General features: G+C 44.0%; 1 protein-coding gene across 1 annotated transcript in view; it reads right to left on the minus strand.

The window, feature by feature from the left end:
• LOC310865260 (protocadherin-15-like) overlaps positions 1-24,143 on the minus strand; it is a gene marked incomplete at both ends in the record, with an annotated part of 422,228 nt that overhangs the window by 221,541 nt on the left and 176,544 nt on the right. The window contains 3 exons of the mRNA XM_083774285.1: positions 10,762-10,911; positions 19,475-19,609; positions 22,545-22,751. Of these exons, the coding sequence (XP_083630411.1) occupies positions 10,762-10,911; positions 19,475-19,609; positions 22,545-22,751 (492 nt within the window). The remainder of the gene's footprint in view (positions 1-10,761; positions 10,912-19,474; positions 19,610-22,544; positions 22,752-24,143) is intronic.

The following is a 24,143-nucleotide window of genomic DNA, read 5'->3' on the forward strand; positions in this document are numbered from 1 at the left end:
AGTGCCCTGCTATTAACTTATGAGAGTGCCACTCTTGCATAAGCAAAGAACAAACGGGCTGGCATTTAGCTAATGGTATACATGCTGCCTACTGTGTGTACAAAGTGACTGACCTTTTCCAGGAGCTATTGTACAAGAGCACCTTTGTCCTTTCTTAACACAACCGATGCCGCCAGGATCTTTCAAAATAAAGGCGCTAGGGTGTCAGCAGATTAGCCTGGTTAATAAACCAGACTAATATCGCACGGACCGCGGGATATTAGTCTGGGAAGGCTCAACTTGGATTTCATTTCCAGGGCGGCGGGTTGAAACATTTTCTCTTTGACGCAATTGGTCAGAGCTACTGTCAGTCAAAAGTGTCAAGCATTGAAAGTCACTGTACCAAAGCTCGCCCATATTGCATACCGTGTCCCGATTGGCCGTCCCATTTCTCTGGTGTAGGGAATGGGCGTACAATTGAGCCTCTCCAGACCGTAATCCGCCGGCAGGCAATTTTGTTTTGCCAACGGCTGATTCGGTCTCGTTTATTAACCAGGCTATCAGCAGATATGGCATTTTACTCTAATATTCCGTTCTTACCTCACACTGGTCACGCTAAAGTCTCTCTAGAAGCATTAATATTCCAAACGAGATGTATGCTGAAGTCAGAAATGAAGACACGAGCCATTCTTTTGGAGCCGTAAACAAGGAAGTGAACGGCAACACGCATGCGCAAAACACAAGGAGTACAGTACAGTACAGTACAGTACAGTACAGTACAGTACAGTACAGTACAGTACAGTACAGTACAGTACAGTACAGTACAGTACAGTACAGTACAGTACAGTACAGTGCAGAAGGAGAGGCAAATAAAAATATTTTATTTATTTTTAAATTTTTATATCAATAAAAATGCCATAAAGACGTGTATACACATTCAAGGTCTGATTAGAAAGGACGTCTATATTTAATGTTAATTAAAACAAAGAAAAAGGCAGATCAAGTGACTTTATATAAAAAAAAACAAGGGTTTCAATTCAAACCAATGCAGACAACATGCTGTAGGGAAGAAACCTTGTATCTCTCATTATTTCCATGTGTCTTTCCTTTCTGAAAATGAACGCCCTACTTTATCGTAGTATTGAAAATAGCAGATCATTAACCCATTCTGACCGGGCACCCATTTTGGTGTCGGCATCATGTTATGCTTTAGCTATTTAAAAATAGCAGATCTACAAGCTCATATCGCGCCACCGAGTGGCGCGATACGAGCTTGTAGGTCTGCTATTTTTGAAAAATCGAAGAGCGACTGACATTTTTTTTAATCTGATCTCAGGTCAGAATGGGTTCATCAGACCAGTGTGTGTCCGGCGGAAACCTCGTATGAAACTGATCTCAGGTCAGGCTTTGTTTGAGCATCTACATATACATACGGGCTGCAGGGATTAGCACCTGTCAGCAGGGAGTGTAGGGCGGGAGGAGGAGTAGGGGGTCCTCACGGTGGGGGCTAGTCTCTGGCAGGTGAGCCAGTAGGATCCTGGCTCACACACACACACACACAGCAGTGACAACAACATGGCGCACTCAGATCAGCCAACGCAGGGAAGCTGGAAGTACCCTCACTAAAAACGCCGGGCCAACGCTCCACACGTCCCAAACTCTTCTCCCTTCTGGCTCCAAAACTGTGGAATGCACTTCCCATTGCAGTCAGAACTGCAGCATCACTCCCAATCTTCCGCCGCAGTCTGAAAACCCACCTTTTCAGACTCCATCATGGCCCATAGCACTTACCCTAACCCCTTAGATAGCATTTCTGTTGGCTTAGATAGCATTTGAGATTTGACACAGACTTATAGCATGTTATGTAGACAGCACTATAATTGTATTGTATATAGTCATAGCACGCCATAGTACATATGTATAGCATAGTAGTAAATATGTATAGTTTATATGTATAGTGTATGTATAGTTTCATTATATAGATATTCCACTGTTACATTCTTAGTTTACGCATGTTTCATGATAAATGCTTTTATGTGATGTATTCCCATACTTTTTGTTCTTGCTTAAATGTAAGTCGCTCTGGATTAAGAGCGTCTGCTAAATGCCTAAATTGTAAATTGTAACATACACAAACGTGTGAGGGAAAGGTGTGTCTGTCGGATTTTATGAATATTGAACCAGTGAAAAACTAACAATAACAAGAGTGTGTGAACGCAGGCTCTATTTCAGTCAGACAACTCACGAATAGATTTAACCAATATTTATTATAGAATGAGAATAGCGTGCATACAATATTGGACTTGGCGTTCGGCTCTGCTGCATTTTCTCCCTGCTCGGCGGTAATGCAGCATGTTAACTACTTGAGTATAGTATGCGCCTTTGAGCATGGCATGAACCCCCTCGAGTGTGTCTGCCTGAACTAACTCTGCAGGCTACGCGTCATTTAGTTTTAGTCATATATATATATTTTTTGCTGACTAATATGATGAGATTTTAGTCGACTTAATTTATAATTTATTTTGTCTGCAATTCTTTTGGCAGGCATTGATGGCATCATAATGGTCGTCAAAGTTTTAGTCGACAAATTAATCAGACCAGTGTGTGTCCAGTGGGAAACCTCGTATGAATCTGATCTCAGGTCAGAATGGGTTAATCAACACTGCTGGACATAGGTTATCCCCCCCCCCAACAGCTCTAGATATCCACGCCTCTCCACCATTGTCGTCACCCTAACGAGGAAGTACATCCATTATGGCAGAGCAGACTATCAGATCTCCATTAAATATATAGTGTTGCTGGAAAACTGTGATAGTAAATGCACACGCCGTGTCATAACGCGTTTGTCAAACTAATTAGGCTGCCAGTGATTTTCCTTCCGGCAAATTACCTCCCAACATCCTGCCGTTTGTAAAACGTCGGGAAGTCATAACCGTATAGCTCCTTATCTGCGGTGATGGCAAGTAATGAAGTACATTTACTTCAGTACTGTACGTACGTACAGTCAGGGCCGCTTTTAGGGTAGATCGAATGGTGCCGCCGCACTAGGCCTCGCGCATGCGAGGCCTAGTGCGGCGGCAGCTAGGCAGCGTTTTTTATTACGCTACGTTCTCCCTGCATCGCAGTTCGCAGCCCGTTCCGTCGCAGTTGATTTTTCACCTATTTAAGCTGCGGTCGGTTGGGGGGACCTCCGACGGCCGCGCGTCGCCTCCTCCTTCCAACCGCCGTCACTTCTTCATCCTACCGTTAAGCGACACCCGGCTGTCCGGTCGTGGGCTCCCCCCTGTTGTCCCCCTCTGCGCTGCGCTGTGCCGTGCTGGCTTGCACTGCAGAATTAGAGCAGATCTACAAGCTCACAATGCGTTGAAGCGCGACGCGTTGTGAGCTTGTAGATCGGCCGCACCACCGCGCAACGCATGCAGTCGAATTATACACACAATGGAAACGAAACAAAAACAACTGAACACATGTAGGCTAATTGAGTGCACAACGGCTCCGCTCACAAACAAAGTGACGCGAGTGAAGTGAAAAGGTGTGCCGTCATGTCATGTAGGACTGTGTGTGGACAAAAAAAAGGTTTAATTTCAAATACTTTGTCAGGCATGGACCGACGACCTCTCAGGCTCTCTCTCTCTCTCTCTCTCACTCTCTCTTTCAGTCTCTCTCTGTCAGTCCAGTCAGTCAGTGTCATTATTTCACAATTTTCGAATTGAATTTTGATCGATCACAAACTGTCTGCAGGCAATCAAGCAAATGTGATAATATTTATAACAAATAACAGCAACACAAGCAGCTGTTCATTTTACTTTTATAATCAGTAATTTGAGCTGCACTGCAGGGCAGACTGGGGCCCGTTCCACGAAACTTGGATTAGAGATTAAGCTTAATTAATATGTTGAGGCTTGATTTGGTTTCATGAAAGTGATGCTACATTAGTTACCATGGAAACTAATGCTTTGGATTTAGCCTGCTCCGGACCAGGCTAACAGCCAGGTTTAACCTAATCCTGATGTCTTTACTGTTCATTAAGCAGTCAAACTGATCACAAAGACACAAACCAATGATGTTTTCCAGATTTATTCAATTATTATGGGTTTATGTTGCCTTATTTGTATCGGTCTGCATTAAAGGACTAATTTAAGCACTATATAAAATCAAATAACCAAAATATATAGGCTGCACAACATCATGACAGCTTGTAGATCAGCTGCTTTTGGTGAATGTTCCCCATGAATAGGTTTGCTGTCGTGCAAGTGCACGGTTAAGAATAATTATTATATTATATTATATTATATTATTATTTAATTTTTTTGTAAAAGTGAAAACCACTAAATATTACCATTATTCATTGTTTTACAACATATTACCATTGTAACGTTTCACCCACTACTAGTCCTACATACTTACACCTAGAAACCCCATTCAAACCTATTTAGGTTCATCCTACGGTGGACATGTGTGCCTGAAAAGGAATCTTTGAAATGTTTCATAGTTTTAGAAATATAGTGCTTTCAAATTTGAGACATTTATAGGCAGATAGTGGCACTTCAAAAAAATCACTTTCACCTAGAAACTCCATTCACACTTTGTAAAATTCAGCTTACTGTGGAGACACATGCTGGAACTTTTTTTACTTTGAAATGTTTTGTAGTTTCTGAGTTATTTAACTTAAACGCCCAATGCATTCTCAATGGCAATAGCACAAATTTTGGCATGCTACATGAACCCATGACCCTCACCAGTCTGGCCCCTGTCTGGACAACAACCCCCTTCCCCAAAGGTAGCTCCCTCAGAGGAGGGAGTTATGGCCAAATATCACAATGCGACAATATCATTATGCTTACAATATTAAGAATTCTGTTTTAAGTTAATAGTAGTGGTAAAATGTAAACTATATTTTTGGGGTAGTTAATCATTCAGTCTATCCACTATTGAGAGTATGTTCTCTCTTTAATTACAGCAGCAGTATTTATTTTAGAAGCTTAAATCCTTGTATCAGTAAGTCTTGAATAGATTAGTAAAGATAATGAGATATACAGAAGGGGGCTGTAATGCAACTATTGAGGATGCAAACTGCCTTAATACCCCATGAAGAAGAAGGATCAGTAAATCTGTGATCCACATAATGGGTCTAGAGACAAAAAGCCAGACTGTCTATTAAGCCAGGCTTGCTGATCCCGGCTCGCCAAATCCGCCAATTCTGAGCCTCGCTTGGCTTTAGTGGAACAGAATAAACCAGGCTGTAAAGATCAGGATTTAAAAAGCCTGGCTTTGGCCTAAATCCTAGATTAGTTAATCCAAGTTTCGTGAAACAGGCCCCTGGTTGGGTGGTGGTTTTATATCAGTTATGATCAGGGCAACAGGTTTGTGTTCCATTGGTATTCGCTGTAGAGTAATACATAGACAAGTTAAATTGCTCATATAGATCATCAGACAGTGTCAGCCCCAGAGACCCCTCCTGTGACAGCCTGCTTGCCATGACTCATGTCATGTTAACTATAGCTTCCTTACAACAAATAAAATATCATCATGTGGAGGACCACAATCTCTGCATTCACACTGTTAAGCTGCTAAATTAGGCAGTGCATGTCAATGTCTTACTCATTGGAGATGAGAACCTGGCATAATATTTGCGCTAACGCGCGCGCACATTGTTCCCCGACATCTCGCACAGGGCCTCGCATTTCTCCCAGACGCCCCTGCGTACATGTACACCAGTGTTGTTTTGACAGCAATTTTTGATTTCAATTTAGTCAGTCTTTTGACTGACTAAATTGTTCCATTTAGTGTTTTTCATCTGAAAAGTTGCAGTTTTAGTCTACCATAGGTAGACCTAGGCCTACCATAAGATGTTAGTCGACTAAATCTGCAGTTGATTTAGTCTTTAAAAGGTTATTTTGGCAGTGCCTTGATACACTTGGCTGCGTGTTAAATAATATCAGCTCTACAAGGTCACAATGTTGTGGTGGTCCCCGGACCATTGGTCTAGTGAGGGCAATCATGGAGTGAAAGTGTTTCAGTCACCACTACACCACTGACCACAGGTGTGTGCTGTGGGTAGATGAACGTAATGCACCTTGTAAAGCGCTTTGGATAAAGACACTAAATGTACCGTTTACCCTTCAAGTTAAAAAAAGAAAAGAAAAGCTAAGTCTTTCCACCACTGTGTTGGAACTTTAATGCAGTCCAGTCCAAGGATCTCTGTTTGATGCCCCTGTTGTTGGGAGAATCAAGTGAGTTATTCCACCCGGGGAGCCACCAGGCTCGTATAAAAAGCTTAAGAGAAATCGGTTACATTCTGTATTGGCCGCTCCATGACCTCGACTGGCCCTCATTTCAGGTCGGGAAGAGAGATGGCGGAATGTTGATGGCAGATTAAACTTGACCTTTCAGTGGCTGTGTGCTGCAGTCTCAACTCGATACGTTCATGCTGTTTACCAAATACCAGACGTGAGCAAATGATGAAGATCAACATTATCACATTCTGACCTGAGATCAGATTCATACGAGGTTTCCGCCGGACACACACTGGTCTGATTAACCCATTCTGACCTGAGATCAGATTCTAAAAAATGTCAGTTGTTCTTCGATTTTTCAAAAAATAGCAGACCTACAAGCTCGTATCGCGCCACTCGGTGGCGCGATATGAGCTTGTAGATCTGCGATTTTTAAATAGCTAAAGCATAACATGATGCTGACACCAAAATGGGTGCCCGGTCAGAATGGGTTAATAACACTTTGCAGCAGTGTTGATTTTGGCAGCAAATTTTGATTTCGTTTTAGTCATAGTCTTTTAAATACAATTGCATTTCGTTTTAACTGAAATGTTTTGGTCTAGTTTTAGTCGACTAAATACCATTACTTTTGTCAAATAAGTATGTATTTTAGTGGGCCTTGATGGCTGATTTTACACCTGGTTGCATGCTGAAAATGTATCATCTATTTCTATGATGTTTATAGGCCTCAAGGGCTTATTACCCCATTTAAACCTGAGGACGTGTATCGAGCTTGTAGAACTGCTACTATTCTTGAATTTGAATCCTGAAACGTTACAGTTTCTGACATAACGTGAGGTTTCCAGCCGACAGAGACAATGGCTGGGTTTCCTGAACGCATTTAGTGTAAGACTTTGTAGTGCCGTACATGCTCAGATGCCTTCTAGGCCGCACACAGAAGCCTGTGAACATACTGTAGACATTCCGTGCCACACAATGGTAGGCCTCAGGCCTGGTATTGTATGGTAGAGGAGGTGTTTCAACAGGAGCATGGACTGATGGTCAGCAGGCAGCGCTGCTGTTTGCTGACCAGTGGTGGAAATAGTACTCACATTATCCACTTGAGTAAAAGTGTCAATACTGCAATATACTGTAGAACTAGTAGTTACAAGTAAAAGTCCAGAATTCAAAATGTACTACTTCAAAGTAGTATTAAAAGTACCAGTACAAGTATTGGTGTCAAAATGTACTTAAAGGTACCACAAGTAGAAAGCACTCTTTATGCAGAATGTCTCATTTTCAAATGTCGATCTACAAGCTCACAATGCGTCACACCGCGACACATTGTGAGCTTGTAGATCGGCTATTGTCAAATGGCCGGATTGCATATAGGGCTGAAGTGTTTAATGTATGTCTTGTAATAATAATCAAAGTAACTACGGTTTTCAAATACTGTAAATGTAGTGGAGTAAAAGTACAACATTTGCCTCCGAGATGTAGTGGAGAAGAAGTAAAAGTATTGGAAATAAGTACAAGTACGTACAAATTTTACTTACTTTAGTACAGTACTTGAGTAAATGTACTTTGTTACTTTCCATCACTGGTGCAGACAGACATCTACTGTCATGGTCTGCATACCATGTATCCCTGTCAGCCACTCCCACTCTCCATTCCTACCCTCAGTCATTGTCACACACCTGTTCCCACTCCATCCCCAGCCCAACAGGGCCACGCCCACAATACACACCTGTGAACACTTCCACAATCAACCTGCTCACTATAAGACTGGACTCAAACCACACTCACACTGTCGGAGCATAATCCATTGTCTGGTGTTCCATGTTGGTGTTTTCCTGTACCTGGATTTTCCTTGTTCTCGTAAGGTTTTTGACTTCCTATGTGTTGTGCCTTTGGCTAGTTTGACCTTGTTGGATTTCCTAGTTTCCCCGTTTTTGAACAGTTTGGCTCTCCTGAGTTACTGCTGCTTTTTTGCATTTTTACTTTGCTGTAATCTAGCTGCCTTCTGCTTAAATAAACTGTTTTTGAAACTACTCTGCCTCTGCATTTGGGTTCAGTCATTCTGCCACCGTGACAGTATGCTCCGACCACATTGAACCCAGCAGACAGAGTTTAGTTTTTTTTTTAGTTTTTTCTAGTACTTTGCCTGTGAGCTGAGGCTGTCCACCATGGCCAATAGCCATCAGCCCCGCCTACCTTTTTCCTCTGAGGATTTTGGTGTAACCAGGGATGTATTCAATGAAGATCCCCAGTTCCTCGAGCAACTGGAAAGATATTGGAGACGGGATCCGAAATTTGCCCAATACATGGGTTTTTTCAGATGGGAGAGTCGGGGAGCCATTTTTCCCCAGCTGCCGGAGGTAGCCCCACCGGCCTCTCCTGTTCTTCAGCCCACTACCTCTCCAGTTCTCCAGCCCAGCACTCCGCTGCCCAGCCTGCCCAGCTCTCCGCTGCCCAGCCTGCCCAGCTTTCCGCTGCCCAGCTCTCCGCTGCCCAGCCTGCCCAGCTTTCCGCTGCCCAGCTCTCCGCTGCCCAGCCTGCCCAGCTTTCCGCTGCCCAGCTTTCCGCTGCCCAGCCTGCCCAGCTCTCCTCTGCCCAGCTTTCCGCTGCCCAGCCTGCCCAGCTCTCCTCTGCCCAGCTCTCCGCTGCCCAGTCTGCCCAGCTCTCCGCTGCCCAGCCTGCCCAGCTTTCCCCTGCCCAGCTTTCCGCTGCCCAGCCTGCCCAGCTTTCCGCTGCCCAGCTCTCCGCTGCCCAGCCTGCCCAGCTCTCCGCTGCCCAGCTCTCCGCTGCCCAGTCTGCCTGGCTCTCCGCCTCCCGGCACGCCCGGCTCTCCGCCGCCCAGAGCTCCTCGACCTGCAGCCCCGTCTGCAGCCCCACCTCCTGAGCCTGCAGCCCCGTCTGCAGCCCCACCTCCTGAGCCTGCAGCCCCGTCTGCAGCCCCACCTCCTCGACCTGCAGCCCCGTCTGCAGCCCCACCTCCTCGACCTGCAGCCCCGTCTGCAGCCCCACCTCCTCGACCTGCAGCCCCGTCTGCAGCCCCACCTCCTCGACCTGCAGCCCCGTCTGCAGCCCCACCTCCTCGACCTGCAGCCCCGTCTGCAGCCCCACCTCCTCGACCTGCAGCCCCGTCTGCAGCCCCACCTCCTGAGCCTGCAGCCCCGTCTGCAGCCCCACCTCCTGTGTCTACAGCTCCGCCTCTGTCTGAGGCATCCCTGGCGTCTCCCCTAATGTCCTACGCATGGTCCCAGCTCCCCGACCGTCCTCCAGACCGCGTATCCTCTGCCTCGTCAAGGCCTCCGGGGCGACCGCCCGATGACCCCGCTTCGGCCTCGTCACGGCCTCCGGCGCGACCGCCCGACAACAACTTGACCACCTCGTCTCGGCCTCCCGGCCGCCCGCCAGAAGACTCCTCCTTCGCCTCGTCTTGTCCCCCAGGCCGTCCACCTGACTCATCGTCTCAGCCCCCGGTCTCTGCCTCAGTCTCCCTCCTCCAGACCCCCTCCGCCCACCCTGCTCTGTGTTCCGGGCCAGTGTGGTGGGACGTCTGGAAGCCGTCCCTTAAGAGGGAGGTACTGTCATGGTCTGCATACCATGTATCCCTGTCAGCCACTCCCACTCTCCATTCCTACCCTCAGTCATTGTCACACACCTGTTCCCACTCCATCCCCAGCCCAACAGGGCCACGCCCACAATACACACCTGTGAACACTTCCACAATCAACCTGCTCACTATAAGACTGGACTCAAACCACACTCACACTGTCGGAGCATAATCCATTGTCTGGTGTTCCATGTTGGTGTTTTCCTGTACCTGGATTTTCCTTGTTCTCGTAAGGTTTTTGACTTCCTATGTGTTGTGCCTTTGGCTAGTTTGACCTTGTTGGATTTCCTAGTTTCCCCGTTTTTGAACAGTTTGGCTCTCCTGAGTTACTGCTGCTTTTTTGCATTTTTACTTTGCTGTAATCTAGCTGCCTTCTGCTTAAATAAACTGTTTTTGAAACTACTCTGCCTCTGCATTTGGGTTCAGTCATTCTGCCACCGTGACATCTACTGGGTTACCCCGGACATCCAACATGCTGTTACCCACCACTCTGAACACTCTCCCACTGGCTCCCATAGTCAACAAAGCGTTGGATTCCATTCTTTGAGCTAATTAGATTTGAGCAGTCTGTGCTAAGTCAGTTCCATGTATGGCCACAAAAGGCGGCATAAAAGGGACAAAGACTGACCGATGATCTACAGGTATATATTAGGAAAACTTGGCATTTAACCACTTAAATTAAACATTCACCAAAAATAGACGATCTCACAGCGCATCACAACGTGACACCTTGAGTAAAGATTTATTTTGGTGAAGAGTACTGTAGGCTGAAAAATAACACACCGAGTACAGTTTAACTCTGGTCCGCTTAACTAAGTATAGGGTCTAAGTGGTCGAACTGAAGTGACACTGATTCATCTCAAATATCATCAAAGTATTCCGAGGCGCCCCTGGACCTGTGTCACGGTAACGTAACGTTCCCTTGTGAGAAGCCCTGTGATAGGTTACCTGTAGCACCGTCTCTCCCGGCTGCATGTCGGTGAACACCTCGATGGTGTAGGACACCTCGGGGAACAGGGGTGTGTTGTCGTTGGCGTCGATCACCAGGATGTTGACCGTCACGGGGCCGCTCCTCTGCATGCCGTCGAACGCCATCATCTTCGGGGCGCAGGAAACACACAGTATTACAATTACAATTTAAGCGCTACTTAAGCAGACGCTCTACTTATCCATAGCGACAAAAAACAGTGCAGTGCCTTCTAGAAAATTAGGATACCAGGAAAACAATGAAACTAGAATCTGTCTAAATAACATAACTGTGTAAATAACATAATGTAAATTTGAAGTCTGCCAGGTAAACCAGCAATATAGCATTAGATCGTTACTGGCAATACGATAAACCCACACCGATATTTTCTCGAAATAAATAATCACATCTAAATTACAGATCCATCCTTCGAGACATTTAAAACATTGCGATATTGATTTGAAGGGTCATCCATTCTGTTTCTTGGCCTTTCCTGTCTCTTCTATCTCTCTCTACAGTCACAATCAATAAAGCAGAAATTCAAAAATAAATAAATCTTTAACAATAATAATTTATTGTTGCTGTTGGACCTCCTATCTCCATATTCTAACTTTGTTTGTTTTTTAAATCAATGCCCTACTTCAGGGGTAGGCAACCTTAGGCACCAGTGCCAACATTGGCACAAAGGAGGGTGATCACTGGCACACTGGCAAGTGTGTGAGAGAGTATTTTTGGTTTTAAATAAACTTTAAAAAAAAATGCAGTCAAATAAATGAAGTCCCTCACATTAGTGTGTAAATTACATCCTGCATTCTACATTCATCAAAACTGAACTCTGCCCTGAGTCTAATGATCATTATAACAACGTGAAAGAAAATATTTAAAAAGAAGGAAAAACTTTATATTAGTTGACAATCAAAATAAGTTGGAATTTTTCCTGTGGTGTCATTAAAATTAATTAATGTTGATATGGCACACTGACGATCTAGAAATTAAAAACATGGCACTTCATTTAAAAAAGGTTGCAGACCCCTGCCCTACTTGATCACACTACAGCGTCACACAGAAGCATCAAAAGTAGCAGATCCACAAGCTTGAAACGTGCAGTGATGGGCAAGCTACTTGGAAAATGTAGTAAGCTACACTACCAGTTACTCTCTATTAAATATAGCTCAACTACAACGAAGCTATCCCCAGATAATCGTAGCAAGCTACACTATAAGCTACATGGCAAAAGTAGCTAGCTACATGGATACTACTTTTTTTTTAAATGTTTTTATCAACTTGATGAGCAAGTTTCCACCGAACAAATAGCCTAATAGGCAGTCAAAAATGCTGAGTTTGATTGTTTATTAAAAAACAAACTGGAAACAAGCCCTCTGTATGGCTTTTGGTGTAAATTTTTTCACATTTACTTGTATTAATGTACCTTGCGGTACCATGTACAAAATATGTATTAAGTATGAGGAAAAAACTGTGGAAACGTAATAAATTAAAGGCAGTGAAACAATAATCAAATAAACACCAAAGTGTGGTCAAAAACTCAAAATGAATTTTTTTTGAACTATAGTTCAGTTCACAGTTAACTTTTTTGAAAAGGAACTAATTCAGTTCATAGTTCATAATTCAACATTTTGAACTAAAGTTCATGGTTCCAAAAAATGCTCTTTTTTTATATTATTATTATTATTGCCACAGCCTATAGTCATTTGCGCACCAGCTGAGAGACAGGGATTTAGAGAATGCTGACAGGCACTCAAATGAGAGGTTAACGTCCTGTAGGTAGACTTAGAAATAAAACTAGTGTTGACTAATCAATACAAGTGGCTCTTATTTTGATGAGGCAGTTTCTGCACAGGAAGTCCGTTTGACTTGTAAACAAGCTACGATGGATTTGCTGTCAAAGTACTAGTCGCTAAACCACGTAGTGACCATATGAAAACTGTCACTTAGACAATGTAGGTTACACACGCTGGAATTAAACATGGAACCTGCCGGCAGCATTAGGTGAGTAATTCATTGTATATGTGTTGGACGTTCATGCTTGTGCTAGAGATGAACGATAAACGGACAGCTGCTGGCTGCTATGGGTGAGAGACGGATCTCCAGCTGCTTATCGCCGACAATGAAAGTGTCAGACTCTTCTTATCTAAACCAACCAATCATGGAATTTTTTCCAGGGATTTTTTCCCCCCACAAAACTTAATTTAACAGTCAATTTGTAACGTATAGCGTTTGTTGGACGTTACGTCGCTACTTGGGTCTAAAAATAGCTACACTACGGAAAACACTACTTGGTTCAAAAGGAGCGACGCTACCATCACGCTACTGATAAATGTAGTTAAGCTACGTAGCGTCGCTACTTGTAGCTAGCTACTGCCCAACACTGGAAACGTGGCACAGAGTGACATGTTTTGAGCTTGTAGATCTGCTACTTTTATTCATTTTGAATTTGAATTCTCGAAAGTAATAGTTTTGGACATATAGACTAGGGATGCACCGATCCGGCTTTTTGGCATTCGATACCGATTTCGATACATGGGGGTCCAGTATCTGCCGATACAGAGTACCGATCCGATACCCCCCACAAAGAAACGTAATAACCTATTAAGCTGTATGCCTCACTGTGTGGAGTCTGGAATCATTATTTTGTGTAAGGCAACATCAAGGCTTGACTTAAACATTACTTTCCCAACTTTGTAAAACAAAATGTAACAAACAGATATAAATGCACTGAATTATTTATTAAATAACTGTGCAACAATTAGACCAGGTTAATGTGTGCGCAGGCTAGCCTGGCTGCATTCCACATGTTATACTGTCAATACTACACTGCTGTGTCACAGAGGAGGTAGAGTTGTTTTCATACTGTAATTACACATAATTATTGGATCGGATCGGATAATGGATCGGCCACCGATCCGATACCCGATCTAGAATTTTAGCCTGGATCGGAGTATCGGATCGGTGCATCCCTAATATAGACGTTTCCTCGCGACAGAGACAATATTTTCTTTAAACATAGCAAAGTGAAAGTGCTTTGTCTCAAGGGCAGCGTGGCAATTCAGCTAAAATTGAAACCGATTTTGGAAGAGAAAGAAGGAATTTAGAAACACAGCAAGGATATAAAAACAAAAGAAAGAAAAACAAGAATCCAGCTGAGCATATTGCCTTTCTCCTAACATTCAAAGCGTGTTGGATTACGGCTGTGCCTAACCCCCACTGTCTCTCTCCTCTTTCATCAGACTGGCACAGCTGCAGCAGGTTCCCCAATTCTCACCTACCGCAGCCAGCCAGCCCTCGTGTCCCTCATATACTGTAGCAAGTGTATTACAACGTCTGTTTTAGAGAATCAGATTCAACATGTGCGTATATGGACTGAATAAACATGATAAAAAGACTCACACTATCTACACTTGCTCAATAAAGAAACCGTTTCAATTAATTAGCAACTTTTCAGTGCAAAACCTTCAGGCATGACTCTTTCTCAAGTACTTACTTGTAATAATAACGGAGGATCATTGAAGAGGTCAAGAGGAACAACCTAGCAGCAGTGCTATGCTTCATTGACTTCAAGAAGGCCTTTGACTCAATCCATAGAGGAATGATGGTGAGAATACTCAAGGCCTACAATGTTCCTCCGAACCTGCTCAGAGCCATTGACACCATGTACACAGGAACGAGAGCCCGAGTGACAACGCCGGATGGTAACAGCGAGGAATTCAGCATCCAAACCGGAGTGCTGCAGGGAGACACCCTGGCCCCCTTCCTTTTTATAATAGTGTTGGACTATGCCCTGAGACAAGCTATTAATGGAAGGGAGCCAGAGCTCGGCTTCACTGTCTCACCCAGAAGGTCTACGAGACACCCTGCAGAAACCCTCACAGACCTGGACTACGCTGATGACATCTGCCTGCTATCCGACAACGTAAGGCAGGCACAGGCTCTCCTGACCTGTGTGGAGATGGAGTGCGCCAAAGTTGGCCTCAGTCTAAATGCAAAGAAGACTGAGGTCATACTCTATAACATCCCCCAAGAACATCTGCCCCTAACGACAATAGAGGGTATTGTCCTAAAGGAGGTCAGTGACTTCAAATACCTGGGCGCATGGGTCGACTCCACAGAGAAGGACCTTAAAGTGAGGAAGGCACTTGCCTGGCGAGCTCTTAACGGTATGACCAGTGTGTGGAAATCCAACCTCCCCCGACACATCAAGATCAGTTTCTTCTCTGCTACCGTGGAGTCCGTCCTCCTCTATGGCTGTGAATGCTGGACACTTAAACAAGCCCTACAGAAATCCCTGGACGGGTGCTACACCAGAATGTTACGTGTGGTACTTAACATCAACCAGGATGAGCACATCACCAACAAGCTTCTGTACGGGGCATTACCAAGTGTAACAGAGAAGATAGCAGTAAGGAGGATGAGACTAGCTGGCCACTGCCACCGACATCAAGAACTCCCGGCCAAAAAGCTTGTACTGTGGGAACCAACACACGGGCATCGATCGAGAGGACGTCCCACACCTACCTACGTGGACGTACTAAAGAAAGATACTGGTGCGGAAAGCACAAAGGAGCTGGCCAGATGTATGGAGAACCGAGATGACTGGAGACGCCGATGGAGGGCTCGTCTGAGGACGACGTAGAGAGATAATAATAATAATAATTCAACTTTATTTGTATAGCACCTTTCATGACATGACATGCAGCTCAAAGTGTTTTACAGAGCAATAGAGAAAAAAAAAGAAAAGCAAAGGCATTAAACAACATTAAATAATAGCAGTAATGCAATACAGTGAGGACATGAATAACAAGGATTTTAAAAGCTCAACTAAAAGCTTGTAGCACAGCCCAGTCAAGTGGAGTCTCCCCGTACTCAACATTTCACTGCTCCCATACACATATAAAGTCATTGAATGTTGAATGAGTCGAGGGTAGGGTCAGGACATGCACTCTGGATTATTTCCTTTAATGGTCTAGGTCACAGCACAAACTTTTAGACCTATGCTTATGGGTCACATTTCCCACGGACGCGTACATAGTATGGCGAGTGGGGGCGTAGAGCATCTATCAGTTTAAAGTGCTTGTCTGCACAGTTAAACATCTTAGTTCAAAGAGTTCAAATTCTCATTCGACTACTCTGCTACCAACATGTGGAATGCCCTGATCTATTAAAAAGACGTGGATCACTGGTTTCCTTCAAAACTGTCCTGAGAATGCATCCATCGGGAGACCAAAGGGGGAGGTAAATGTAAATTCCTGCAAATTCCGCCTGCAATTCACTGCAGCCATTTCCCACTTTTGACCTCTTATCACATACTGTGTTATAGTGTTTTGTATTTGTTAATGACATGCATTATTCTGTTCATCGCTATGCTAAATTGACGAATTGAATATATAGGACCACGATGTAAAGAAGTCTCCAGGACCTTTTTGTGCTATACTTTAACCCATTCTGACCGGGCACCCATTTTGGTGTCAGCATCATGTTATGCTTTAGCTATTTAAAAATAGCAGATCTACAAGCTCATATCGCGCCACCGAGTGGCGCGATACGAGCTTGTAGGTCTGCTATTTTTGTAAAAATCGAAGAACGACTGACATTTTAAGAATCTGATCTCAGGTAAGAATGGGTTAATCAGACACAGTGCGTGTCCAGTGGAAACCTCGTATGAATCTGATCTCAGGTCAGAATGGGTTAAGCCTTAATGTCTGACTATAGGCTACCACGTGCTGTTAACATTGACTGACTGACAAATTATTCAATCAATCAATCAAATTAGCTTGTGACTAAATAATAACTACATTGGATCTATATAGGAACACAGATTATTTCCCACCCCATTTCCTGAAAGGTTTTGGACATGCAAGGTTTATGCAAAGCAACACATAAATCAACGTGCTGTAAATGGAATTATTGGATGGCATAAACAAGACTCAGTGGAACAGTCGTTCATTTCATGCTTTTCACAACGTTTCACGTACTCTACCACTGCACGTAAATTTGCCATGGTTACAGGCAGCTACGCAGCAAGAAAACATACAGTCAGTGACTATACAAACATGTCCAGTGCAAGATGTCTTGTCTATCACACTCCACCAGGCCAGAACAGCCAAAGGGATATCTTTCCCGTCCATATAAACAGCTAAACCATCAGACGCCGATTGACTGACCGCGACTGGTGTGAAACTCTGCATGCACACTCCAGGCAGGCAACAAAAAGAACACCACCTTTCCTACCTGTCATTGCGCCGTCATGAGGCCAATTTCCGCTAACACGTTTTTCTGATATTACTGCAATACTGCGACTTTGTCCAAACCTCGTACTCATGTGGTACAAATTATCCATGTAGTCTCTGTCAATCATGAACGCAGTAAACCGACCGCCGTGAGTGAGTCTTTTCACGCACATTCCCACGAGGCCAAGCAAATGGCCGCTATGACAGGCCACAACATAGCGGGTCAGTCAAGAGGAAAGGGGGGTGGGGGCACTGTCCTGTCCTGTCCTTGATGTATGCCAATAGCAGTCGCTCCAGACACGTCTCAACCACGGAGGTGAGAGTCACACTGCATGGTAATCATTCACGCACGTCGGCCGACATGAATGTGACAATTCATCTCAGCCTGGAGGGGGATGGGCCAGACGACGTGTGGGACGAGGGCAGTGTGCCAAAGCGTCTGTCCTGGACAGATGTGTGCCATTTTGATTCATTCTCACTGACAGCTAGTCACACACACACACACACACACACACACACACACACACACACAGCTGTGCAAATAATGTGTATATGCCTCCGCGCACACACAAATAGTATGTTTGTGTGTGTGCTGTACATTACAGTGGTCAGGAGGTATACACCCACATCACATCAGTCAATTCAACGGGTGCTCGGCCACAAGAGATAGAGACCTGCTCCTTCCTGTGAGTGTACATTGCTACACAAATCAGGGACACACCCAGCCAAAATGTATAATATTCACAAACGGAGGCCATGTGTGCATAGTAAACCCAGAACAAACAGTATAGTGGTTCTTTGGGGATACTTGCCATGGAGAAACTGTGAGAAGAACCAACGCAGTATAGAAGACATCCAACTAGCCGAACAATTGATCTGTGTGCAAACTGCAGAGAACACCAGTGTCTGTATGTTGTTGTCCCCCCGGGGAAGCATTCACACACAGGCCTATTGTAGGCTTAAGTGATGCCTGGCGATGCTCTTTTAAACGCAGGGAGAGAATACCTCTGGGGAGAAAGAAGCTATTTTCTTAAGACGCATGCAGCCGTCCCTTTGAGCAGAGCCCATGGAGACAAGCTTCTCACTCCAGTAAACCAGGCTTCTTTGCCGTGCGCATAACAGCAGAAAGTAAATTACCTCCCCTTGGTAAAAACACAGAATGCAGGGGATGTAAAGATTGCTTTCATAAAAGGAAGAAAATCGGAGGCACAGTTCAGTGCTTGATGGACACCCTATACTGCTTGTCCTGTGCAGTGGTACTTAACCCATTCTGACCTCAGATCAGATTCATACAAGGTTTCCGCCGGACACACACTGGTCTGATGAACCCATTCTGACCTGAGATCAGATTCTAAAAATGTCAGTCGCTCTTCGATTTTTCAAAAATAGCAGACCTACAAGCTCGTATCGCGCCACTCGGTGGCGCGATATGAGCTTGTAGATCTGCTATTTTTCAATAGCTAAAGCATAACATGATGCCAACACCAAAATGGCTGCCCGGTCAGAGTGGGTTAACGAGTGAAAGTGGAGCGTGTTGAGAGAGCGTTCGATGATGCAGTTCAGTGAGTTTGCACGTCTCAGTGGTGGTAGTACAGTGGGAGTGTTCTGAAGACAGTAAATTCATGCCTGTAGCCTTAAAGCAGCATTATGTAGGTAACTTGTTGAGGGGTGCTAGCCCCTCCAGTGCATGGCTTTTGAAGTGAGAGAGAGAGAGAGAGAGAGAGAGAGAGAGAGAGAGAGAGAGAGAGAGAGAGAGAGGAAATCCAAACTACTGATAAATCTAAATATCATTTGGATTTCAAGGCCTATAATCTATTGGGACTGCAGAGATGTAGACTCTAAAATTATTCAGAAAATACCTCAACTCAGGTTTCAATATTAAATATACAGAAAGATGTATTTTACAGCAGCAATGAATGAATGATGGAACCTCCCTCCAATGTCTCATGAGCAAGTAGCCCAATCCAGTGTTGATTTTGTTGACTAAAACTATGCTGAAAAATGTTCGTCGACTAAATCTTTTCACTGATGAAAACGAAATAAAAATGGAGCTGTGATGACTAAAACAAAGACAAAATATATTGACAATTTCGTCAACAAATAAAAACTAGACTAAAATGTTAGGGAGATATCCAGTTTATGTGGGGGTTTTTTTTGCGATCGGGTGTATCTGAAAATAGCAGATCCACAAGATCATAACACTTCACTTGTATAGATCAGCTATTTTCTTTTCTTTTCTTTTTTCATTTAAAATCAGGCATTACGACGCCATCAAGGCCTGCCAAAATATCGTGTTGGTTTTGTAATACTGAACAAAAATCCACAAAGTAACTGAAGTTTTCAAATAATTGTAGTGGAGTAAAAAGTACAATATTTACCTCTGAGATGTAGTGGAGTAGAAGTAAAAGTATAGTCAGGGGGCGTTGGGGTTTTACAGGGTATATAAACGTACCGTGAAGGTGTAGGTCATCTTCAGCTCCCGGTCCACCGGTTTCTTGAGCGTCAGGTGGCGGGTGATCCCGATCGGGGTTATCTCAAAGATGGTGGTGAAGTCGGCCAGAGTAATGGTTAACAAGGGGTCTTTCGTCTTCAAGGGGGAGGGGAGGGGGGGGGGGGGGGGGGGGGGGATAAAAAGAGCGTGTTAGCATGGAGACATTGGTCATTATCCTAAGAGAAAACAAAACGATGAAATAGCACATCTGATGCAGCAGAGAGAGGGGGGAAAGATCTCGGCACTTAAAGGAGCTATAACATAAAATTCAACTTTTTCCATTTCTTTTGTGTTTTTGGGGCTCCCATGTGTGTTTTCTAACCCCACAAAAAGCTTTAATGGAAATTGCTCTCAGGACCAGCTCAACTGATTTTGGTCTCATCGTGATGTCATCAATGTCACCCTACTTTGTATAATTCCTCCTTCTTCAGACTTCAGTTCCAAATTAGCATTTCCACTTTGTTTACAATGTCCACCATTGTTGATTTTCCAAGCTGGCATGGAATGGAAACAAGCCTGGTTTTTATCTAGCATCAGTATTATAATGACTCAAATATTAAATAATCTGCATATCAGCACCCCCCACCACCTCAGGACATTGTGGTACTGCAGCTAAAACTGCTTTCAAAGTCCAGAAAGAAATGACAATGCCTGGTTATATCAGAGTGGTGATTGAGGCTCAAACCATTAGAAATAACTTTGATGGACATAGACAATATGATATTAAATATTAAAAGCAGTTTTAAAATGCATGTTATTTGCGCTTTAAAGAGAATGCAGCAGAAAGGGAACTGATAATTGAGCCAGTGACTTCCCCCCCCCCCCGATATGAGCAGTTCCCATCCATTTCTGGATCAAGGCCCACTTGAAAGGCATTTGTAAAAAGGAACACGGATGTCATGGTAACTTTTCTTCAATAACCTTGAAGAAATGTGTTATCATTGTGATGTCGATGAATAGGAACTTAAAGTATAAAACGTTAAAAAAAAACGATTGATTGATCATTCAAATAATAGTGAACACTTTCGACATTGGCCAGGCCCTGATCCAGAAAAAAAGGTTGCGAGCCGCTGCCTTTTTAAGCTATTTAGTTAAAAACACTGGCTTTGATTTGTCTTATTGATTATGTTATCTGTGCTCAATCTTCACTCTGATTTGTTCACCCTCTCCAAAAGACAAATGATGTGCTTTGGTTGCTGTGTCTTATTTGGGGAACGAGAGCCTTTTCAAACATCACAAACAGGACTAATGTGCTAGTAAATGTTGTGGTGTTGTGGACTGTGATGAATGTTTCACCCGTTTGAACGCAATATTAAAGTGCAAGATTTCAGGTGGGCTAACTCAACACCGTCAACAGCACAGGTTGAAAAACAATTTGGATTTGACTTACTCTATGTGGAGGGGTAGCGCGCGCGCACGCACGCACGCACGCACGCACGCACGCACGCACGCACACACACACACACACACACACACACACACACACACACACACACACACACACACACACACACACACACACACACACACACACACACACACACACACACACACACACACACACACACACACACACACACGCAGTGTCTATTTGTACGTCTCTAAATGTTTTGATGAATTGAACAAGGTGGACCCTCTTGTAAACAAGTGTAATGCTTAATTGGGTCGTCCACTCACAGTCAACAGTCTTTGTATTGAGTTTGGCGGACAGTGCAGCATGCGAGTGCGGCGAGCCCGAGCAATCTGCCGAGCACATAATCAACGCCTGCCCCCCTGTACAGACCTCCTTCTGTACTGTACAGACCTCCTTCTGTACTGTACAGGCCTCCTTCTGTACTGTACAGACCTCCTTCTGTACTGTACAGACCTCCTTCGGAGGCCGGCCTCTTCCACGTGGGACCAGAGACAAGGGCGTGGCTACTCGATACTGAGTTGGACATTTGAGGATGATACACGAAAGAAGAAGAAGTATTGAGTTTGTGCTTGGAAATGTACTGTAATTCTGCAAAACTGTTTCAGTCAATCAATCAAAGTGTGTCTGTGGGGGGAAACTTATACAAATATTGATCATAACATCATATTCATTGGAACAGGTTCCTTTTGAACAGTTTTGGAGGTACAATGCTGAGTGAATTCAAAGATCGTTGCAGCAGACTAATTGAACCCAAACAAGAAAGAAGTTCAACCTATGAGGCTGAATGGAAACTCATCACAGCAGTGCACTCAGATACACTCCAAACACAGTCGTCATTGCCGGAGACCGGCATGTTTTCTTCTTATCCATTACGCTAGGGGGGTAATATGAGGGCAGGGCAACCTGCACACAATGCCATTTACAAATTTAGAGGACGTCTCCGGCAAAAAAAGAAGGTTTCAGTCATGCACTTTCATATTCTGGAAGTGCACTTTCATATAGTGCACGTTCACTTTCATATTACGAAAGTGCATGAGCTGTCCGTTAAACAAAAACACACAATGCAACCCTTTTATACCTACAGGAATATCACCGGGAGCCAGCTAGAACAGGGGAACAAAACGGGGTTAATACCGTATGACTCACGGACAGAGTGTGTGTGTTTGCATGCGTGCGTGCCTTGTGTGTGTGTGTGTGTGTGTGTGTGTGTGTGTGTTTGCATGTGTGCCTTGTGTGTGTGCATTCGTGACCATCTGCAAAGTATGCCTTCTGTTATGCATTAGGCGCCAGATGTATGTCCAAGAACACAGATTTGTCCAAAATAGGCTGAATCAATCCAATTTAAAAACTTGACTGTTTCTATTTTACAATATCAATTATGAACCATTCAAAACATTTCAGAAATAGCAGATCTACGGAACTGGGTTTAAAAGCTTAAAAAAACAGTCTACACTCTACAGTATAATCATAATGTAATGGCTCTAGTATGCGTCTAAGTACATTTACTTAACTTGGAGCCCGCCATTAGCGTGAATTTGCATTCACTTGCAGATCTATTTTTTTTAAAGATTTGTATAAATTTGAAAACTTAAAAAATAGCTCTATAGTGTACAGTACCTCCTCAGCATCATTGTCCAGGGCGATGATGTTCAGGGGCACGGTGAGGTTCCTGCTGGCCGAGATGGTGGTTCCCACTGGGGACGCCTCGCTGATGTAGCCCTGGTACTCCTCCAGATCGAAGTACGGAGCGTTGTTGTTCTCGTCCAGGATCTCGATGATCAGGTCCGAAAAGGCCGGCAGAGGATGACCGTTGTCCTGTTCAGCCTGGAGAGGGAGGGAGGGAGGGAGGGAGAGATTTTAAGCACTTATTTATCCACTGCGTTAGTTCATTAAAACAATCAATCACAGGGAATTAATTCAGGGCAACACGTCAGATCAGATTTGGTTGCAGCCTGTGGCCGTGACGACGTAACGACATAGGCTTGTGCAATGCTCAATTTATACTCACTCAGCAAACATAGCAGTTCTACAATCTCACAACGTGTCACATATCATATCGAAGCTTGTAGATGACAAGCTGTACACAGTATATAAATCAGGCTTCAGTGTCAGAGAAATCTGATTTGAATAACTTTTCAAACCGCCTAGGTGTTTGTTTTCCTCTTTTTTTCTTTTTTTAGGCCCGACGTCGAAATAGTTAGTTTAATTTTGAGCAGAAAAAAGGACAAAGCGTGCACGCGTGCACGTCGGATCCGTATGTAGGCTGTCATGTAAGTAAGTGTCACGCTTAAAACCATCGGGAAAGCATCCGATTAATTTGAACCACATTAAACATCATTTTATTCTTTGGCATTTCACAAAAATACCAGATGTGCAAGCTCATAGCGGGTATGTATTGGGGGGGGTTAGCCTCATGTCTAAAATTGATTAAAGTCGCAAAGAATAATAGTGCCGTTCCATTGGAGGCACAGACACAGATACACCGAGGCGTCATCTCTCAATGTGTCATTTCAATTACAGGAAAAAGAAAACGCTTGCATTTTTACTAAATTTAATCAGCGGTCCACTTAGGATTAGGTCTGCAGTAATCGGCAAGGCACTCGACACTGATGTCATCAGCCGTGAGGGATACATGGTAATCAGGGAGTTCTGGTTATTTTTTCTCGCCCCCAATATGGGCGACCGGTGTTGGATAAACCCATTCTGACCTGAGATCAGATTCATACGAGGTTTCCACCGGACACACACTGGTCTGATTAACCAATTCTGACCTGAGATCAGATTCTAGAAATGTCAGTTGCTCTTTGATTTTTCAAAAATAGCAGACCTACAAGCTCGTATCGCGCCACTCGGTGGCGCGATATGAGCTTGTAGATCTGCTATTTTTAAATAGCTAAAGCATGACATGATGCTGACACCAAAATGGGTGCCCGTTCAGAATGGGTTAAAGCTGCACTGCATGCAACTGTCCTCTTCTACCCCGGATTTGAACCCGATTTCCTGTGGAAGTGCCGACATGTTTCACCATTGAGCTAATAGAGCCTTGCCTGCTTACTTCAGGGGATATAAGTGAATCGGACCTTCAGGTCAAAACTCTCTCAATAGAAGAGCATATAAGTTATAAGTTATAAACATATAAACGCCCCAATTGTAGTTATATTGCATTAACATACTCTACCATACAGATTGGACCATATTACAATTTATTCATTAAAA

This window comes from Protomyctophum parallelum (genome assembly GCF_964188405.1).
Source record: "Protomyctophum parallelum genome assembly, chromosome: 10".
NCBI classification, from domain to species: Eukaryota; Metazoa; Chordata; class Actinopteri; order Myctophiformes; family Myctophidae; genus Protomyctophum; species Protomyctophum parallelum.